Source organism: Seriola aureovittata, chromosome 1, assembly GCF_021018895.1.
Source record: "Seriola aureovittata isolate HTS-2021-v1 ecotype China chromosome 1, ASM2101889v1, whole genome shotgun sequence".
NCBI lineage: Eukaryota > Metazoa > Chordata > Actinopteri > Carangiformes > Carangidae > Seriola > Seriola aureovittata.
In genome coordinates, this window is record NC_079364.1 from 23,060,939 (window position 1) to 23,067,899 (window position 6,961).

Consider the following 6,961-nt stretch of genomic DNA (forward strand, 5'->3'; position numbering starts at 1 on the left):
AAGTACATCAAAGTCAATGTAGTATACTTCTAAGTCTCTTACAACTTACTTGATAGCATCTGGACTCATTTGGTAAACCTTACAGTGTAAATTTTATTTTATGCCAGATATTTCAAGAGCAGTATTTCATAAGAGTAAATAATTTCTAAGTTTGCATTATGTTAACATGTTTGAATTTCACCTCTCTTACCTCCCTGTGTCATTTCTCCCAGTGTTCTGAGTAATGAACATGGTCCAGAGGCCTACGAGCTGCATGTTTCAGTAAAGGACTACTGCTTTGCCCGAGAGGACCGCATCATCGGCATGACAGTCATCCAGCTCCGGGAGCTGGTGGACAAGGGCAGCTGCTCCGCCTGCTACCCCCTGGTGAAAAGCATCTCCATGGACGAAACGGGCCTCACCATCATGAGGATACTCTCTCAAAGGACCAACGACGAGGTGGCCAAAGAGTTTGTGCGTCTCAAGACAGACACACGCTCGACAGAGGAAGTGTCGTAATGTGCAGCAAAAAATAAATGCAGTATTAACAGAGTTGTGTTGTCTTAAGTGAGCGACAGAGAGAAAGAGAAGGAGGAGAAGGAGAAAGAGAAAGAGCAGTAGCAACAGTTGTTCTTTCGGGAGAGAGGCTGGAAACAGCCTGAGATTGTCCAAAGAGAAGCAGAGGAGGCCCAAATGTGGCAAGGCAGTGCGAGAGAGGGAGAGAGAGTTGTGTTTGTTTGTTTGTTTTTGTGCATGTGCGTAAAACATCTGTTGGAATGTTCATTTTAAAACTACAGTATGTACAAGTGTTTACTTACCGTATGCTTACTATTAAGTACTATATTCTACAAGTTATGTTAACGAGACATGAAATACCTTTTGTACAACATTTAGTCTTTTTGAACAGAGATTTGTTCCAATAAAGTGCCAAACCAGTGAAAAAAAAGAACAAAACCAACGTATATGAATTATGGTGAACTTAGTATGTTTGAAATTTGCTCGATTAATTTGTCCGGTGTAAGTCATTTTCTGACCGTGTGGCGTTTTGATTGTTGCAAAGTCTTTCATTTTGCACCCTCGTTTTTCGGCTTCACGTTCTTCCACACAGCACTGTTGTGCATGTCCTCTTCTCGGTCATGTCTCTCCCATGATTCCACAGTGACCACCGAGCAGGGTCCTGTCCCCTTGCCTTCAAACTGTTTGTATTTTAAGTCGACCTGAAAATAGACCATGTTTTTTTAAATGGCGATGACTGCTATGTAAACCTTCATAGGTGTTTGTAATTTTATAACCATGACAACAATGACGACAGCCTCCAGTCCTAACAGTCTTAGCAGAAAGGATGGAAACGTTTTCTTTTTCTTTGGCTTTTTGTTCTTAGTTTTCAGCCATCGGCTTCCAGCCTTTCTGAATGACCACTGTGAACATGAGCTTTGGAAGGCAAGCTTACATGACATTGCTGACAGTTTGATATTATTGTTTCATATTTTTCCGATAACTTTGTTCCTGATAAACTGCCAAAGTTATATAAAATATTTGTACAAAAGCAATCCATTACATGTATGAAGATATATATGTACATGTGATCTATTACTTTTTCAATGCTTACTATTTGATTGTTGATAGGGTGGTACTAAGATTTTATTTTTTTTATTTCCTGTGAAGCTGTTAACCAATATGAAAGTTGCACATGTTACTTTACACATTAGTTATATCAGCTTCTGTCATTGGAATTATTTTTCTTCATAAAGGAAAGAGTCTAACATTTGGTAAATATGCAACATTCCTATGTATTGCACTGATGGCGAATTGTATGTCATGTAAATATATTTAGTGAGATATTGTACAAAAGTCTACTTTTCTTCAATGTGCATAAAGTATGTGCAAATGTGTTAAGACATCGGGGTCATTTTGAACAACTGTCCAGTAAGCTTCCCTTTAACACCAGAACGCAAATATTTATCATTTCTGAGGATTTCTATATTTTAAGCATCAAGTTCAAGTGAAATAATTGGAACTATTCTGTCAAGTAATATTCATACAAACTTGTTGCACTTTCGTTTTTTGCATTTTGTGTTAAGATATAATATATATTAAAAAAAATCAAAAGAAATCATCTAAGTTGGGGAACAGTTTGACAAAATCTGCATGCAGGTCTGTCGTGTTTAATCTGAAATAGTCTTAGTTGGGGTAAAGGAGTTGTATACATTATGACAAATGTGGTCCGTGTGTGTCCAAAGAAAAAAGAAGCTACATTCAATGTGAAAATTTGTTTTATTAGATTGCAGATCTGTTTGCTCCCATGGTGCATATTTAGGGTAGTGACTAATACAGGCACCAGAAACTGGATATATTGAAATAGTACTCCAACACTTTAGCATGGTACTTCTATAACACTGTCAGACTCGTCATGGACAATTTATTTTTCTTTTTTAAAAAAAAAAAAAAAAAAAAAGCAAAATTGATGTTATAAATATTGTCTTTTTTTCCCTGCATTCTTCTTCCTTGTCAAAAACCTGTGGCCTTCATTACCTACAATGCAACTCGAGTGTCAACAGTTTGGTCATTCAGGTCTGGTATTATTGTAGCGGCTAAAATATCCTCCAGTCGCTAACCAGAGGTGGAGATGAAGTGCTACAGAGGTCTGATAAACTCACTCCACAACACCAGACTAATTTTTTTTTCTTTTTTTTTTTTTTTCAAACTTGTTAATGGTTAGATGAGATATGCCATTTGATCTAGTTTATCAGACTTGGCACAGCTCCCTCTGGAGCCACAGAAGTCTTTATACAACTTTTCCCATGTGCAGTAGAACTCCTCAAGACCTGTAAACAGACTTTGATGGGTTTGATGCACTTTCCCTTTAAGTGTTACAAACATCCCAGAATCCACCATCAAGCACATTTTGCACCATTAATCAAATATTTTACTTTTGTCAATGTTCTTTCAATAGGACCAATTCACTGACCAATTGTCGATACTGTATGTGAGGTTGAACCTGAACACACACAGCCTCAAAAACAACCTTATTCTAGACTCGCGCTAAAGAGCATCATGGTGTTTTAACATTTAAAGAATATCCCTAAAATTAAAGAATCATGGCAGGATTTTCTGACTGAAATGAATGGTAGTGGGTTTCAGAGTGAGCAATTTCCTCCCCACCTACTGAACAGAATCTTCCTTGTGGTGTCTGCGCATGGCAACTTAGCTGCAGATATCTGAGACATTTTTGTCTTTTGATGCTTATTCTTTGAAAAACACCTACAGGTACTCCCACAAGATACTGTAATGCTTTTGCACTAAACATGAAGGCTTTGTCAAAGTTTCTCTTTTTTATGATTTCATGGTGTCTGAGATGAGTGTTTTCAGTTCAGTTATGCTCTACTTACCGTCAGTTGATTCGACACCCACAGGAAGAGATGCACCTCTATGGCAGGAAATACTCCATAAAAACATGTTACCTGGCAAAACTTTAATGCCACTTTTTTATTTAGCCATCTGTGTTAGCTCAGAGAGCTAATTACGGGGTAGATGTGAAACGTAGCCTAGAGGACAACATTGCAAAGCCCAATTTAATGAGTTGAATGCAAGAAATTTTCATTGCATATCACACTACAAAAATGAAATAACTTGTGCTTCAGAGATGACTGAAAGAGCTACCATTCATCAAAATCTGATTAACCTAGCCACAGGCCATCCCTTGCTCAAAAGCCCACACAGTGTAGCTAATCACCTGGAAACAGGATAGAACAGGGCCAGACAAAGTAAGTCCATTTGTCAGTGTCACCCTTTTGTCTTTTTCGTAGTCTTGTAGTCCAGTTGTATTGTAAAGGAGTGAGGGACAGAAAGAAAATGAGAGATATCAAGAGGTCGACATAAAAGAACAAGTGGCAGAGAAAAATGAAGATATGGAGAAACTTTAGAATAAGGTAAAGACATACAGACAGTAAGGAAGTTTAAATGAGAGGACACATGGGAGATATCTTTAGTCCTGAGATAAACTGCTTTTTGAGATGAATGAAATTCTTTCACACAGAAGTGATGACACTGGTTACATTCAACAAGTAGCATGTTTCCGCACAGGGATTTTATTACTATTTGTTCATGATACATTTGTGGCATTTATATGAGTTGTGTGTATTTCAGCTAGTGTTTCTGCGCTGTTAATTGTACTTTCAACATCTTTTAATAGACAAGAACCAAAGTGTACAGATACCTGTAAACAGACTCTGTTCACAGCAGGCATTCTGGCATGTCAGCCACGAAAAAAAAAAAAACCTTAAAAACAACAAGTCTCTCTCACACACACTTTTCTACTCATGGTAACACACCTGCAAATGGAGTCAAACCAATGATTAACCAGCTTTAAGCTCAAAAACCTTACAGCAATAGTTAAACGTTTTGTGAAATATGCTTTCCTTCATGAGTAAGAGAGGATTGATACTGCATTAGCTTAGCTTAGCAAAAGGCTGGAAACAAGGGAAGATAGTCTGGCTGTGTCCAAAGGTCCTAACTAATCTAACAGTACTGCTAAAACTTCAAATCAAAACCCAAAGTGCAAACCCCTAGCCTGACAGAGCCAGGCCAACTTTTCTCCTGTTTGCAGCTAACCGGCAAACTAACCATCTCCTGGCTGTAGCTTGGTTAGCATACAGATAAGAAAGTGGTAACACTATTCTCATCTAACTCAAAGTTCAGTAAGTATATGTCATAAAATGTCAAGACTATTCTTTTAACCTCCTAAGACCCGAGCTCTATTCTTTGCTATATAGGCTGATTGGGACCTGAGAAAAATGATGTCCACATATGAGGACATTAGTTTTAAATTTCGATTACTGAGTGGCAGTATAATATCCTCATATGTGGTCACCAGGCCCTCGTTGAGAAAAAGTTAGTATTGTGGGCTAGAGAACCCAAAATGTGAGGTCCACATATGTGGACGCCAGGTCCTAGGAGGTTAAGGCATATTTTACAATTTTGTTATTTTTGATTCAAGGACACCTTCCACCAACAACCATACCTCATGGGAATTATTTTGCAAATCAATAACATTACTTGGAAATCAACATGATTACATGCACAGGTTGTATATGGCAATCAATGCCATGACATATTAAAGTAGCTAATACTTCAGCTAATGCAACAGATACAGTATAATAGATAATGATGTTCCCACTTCAACTGACAAAGTGTGTAGAATTTTTTTTAATTTTCTGTTATTTTCTTTTCCTTTGCCAATTATTCCAGTCACATCAGCTCATTTCCTCACCACATAGTTAAAGATTGTGGAAGCAGGAAGTCAAAAGAGGAAAGCATGCCCAAAAGAGCAAAAAGTGGCAAGGGGGAGGGAAACACTGTCACTCTCACTCATGGTTTCCCAGAAGAAAGGGGAAACAGAGAAACTAACCTGACTCATCCTACAGTAGAGCTGCCAAGATACAAAATTACATCAACCTTGACCTCTCATTTGCATAATATCAACTCCTCCAGGATTTTTTAGTCATCATCTACAGAACATTTCAAAGGACAAACTGATGGTGGGAAAATTCTGATCGCTGGTAATTTATGGCAAGGTGACGACCACGTTGTTAAACTCATGGTCTGAGTGTGTATGTGTGTTTGTACACACAGGAGAAGCAGCCAACCTAGGCTGCTGATTTCTCTTCACGATGATACTTTGGATTAATTTACTAAAATAAAGCCTAGATGAATTCCCATGGGTGACTAATTGAGCATATGACAGACAGATAAAACAGCAGTGAAGCTCAACAAGATTACAACAACATTATCCAGAAGTTATGCGGCACAAGAACAAGAACATGTCCATCTGTGCGATAATGTAGTGCAGCCAGCTGTTATGTATGAGTAACAACCCAACAGACATGAAGCATCCAGCCTGGAATTTTCTGTGTCCTTCAAATCAGAGGGCTGTTTATTCTTCAGGGGAAGATTGATGATGGAGTTCACCTCAGGAGGGGGATTACTCATTCACAGCAGGCTTTTTTCAAGCCTACGGATTTCCAAACTGGTAGATCCAAACCTTTAGGCACATTGTACATCTTTAAAGTTGCTGTATAGAGTATAAACTTAATCAAAATTACTTTATATCATGTAATGTGATTGTACACATGATGTAAGATGCAAGAGAGCACAACCCGATCCACTTCTATTGATTATGAAATAGCTATTCTATTGCATTTGTACTAGAGTAAAAGCGAGTAAGTTCTCCAAGGGGAAACAATCATTAAATACACCGCCCATCAACAAGAAACATTCAATGCAAACTAAACTGAATATGTTGTACAGGAGGTATGCATGTGAATGTTATTGTGATTATGAATTTCAATACTAAATGTTATGAGCTTCAGGGTAATGAGACTTGAGAAGCCTGGAAGACACCTACTGCAAATAGAACTTGTTAAAAGCAGGGATTTTCACTTGTCAAACACAGATGTAGCGAACATAACATAACATTTATAATGGCTGCATCTCACCCAGTATTCCAGAGCGAGGCTTACTGTGCGTGGTGTTCAACTGGCAGACAATTGTTAATGTCCTCCCACCCTTAAAGGTGCAATAATTTGTGGAGAGTCAGGGGCATACTAACCAAACCTTCTCTGGTCTCCTGATGAATTTACCTATACAAAGCTCTGGATTATAATGACAGGAATTATCTATAAACTAAGTAACCAATATGTCACTTTATTTTTCTTTCTTTGAAGTTGAGTCCACTCACACACTGCCCAGTATAAGTGTGACAAGTTGTGCAGGTTTGCGCCCCACTTCATCTCCCCACTGCTTTCCCCTTCCCACTCCATCACTGTTGCCCGGTGCTTCTCCTTTTCTCCTCTCACTGCCTTAATAAATCATCAGCACCATGTGTCTGGAGGTGTGTCTGTGTGTGTGTGTGTGTGTGTGTGTGTGTGTGTGTGTGTGTGTGTGTGTGTGTGTGTGTGTTGTGTGTGTGTGTGTGTGTGTGTGT

General features: G+C 38.5%; 1 protein-coding gene across 4 annotated transcripts in view; it reads left to right on the forward strand.

Moving 5' to 3' along the window:
* LOC130185048 (protein unc-13 homolog C) overlaps positions 1-5,694 on the forward strand; it is a 124,323-nt gene extending 118,629 nt beyond the window's left edge. For all 4 annotated transcript variants that reach the window (XM_056401388.1, XM_056401560.1, XM_056401307.1 and 1 more), the window contains one exon: positions 213-5,694. In XM_056401388.1, coding sequence (XP_056257363.1) covers positions 213-498 — 286 coding nt within the window. In that variant the 3' untranslated portion in view covers positions 499-5,694. The remainder of the gene's footprint in view (positions 1-212) is intronic.
* The last annotated feature ends 1,267 nt before the right edge of the window (positions 5,695-6,961 follow it).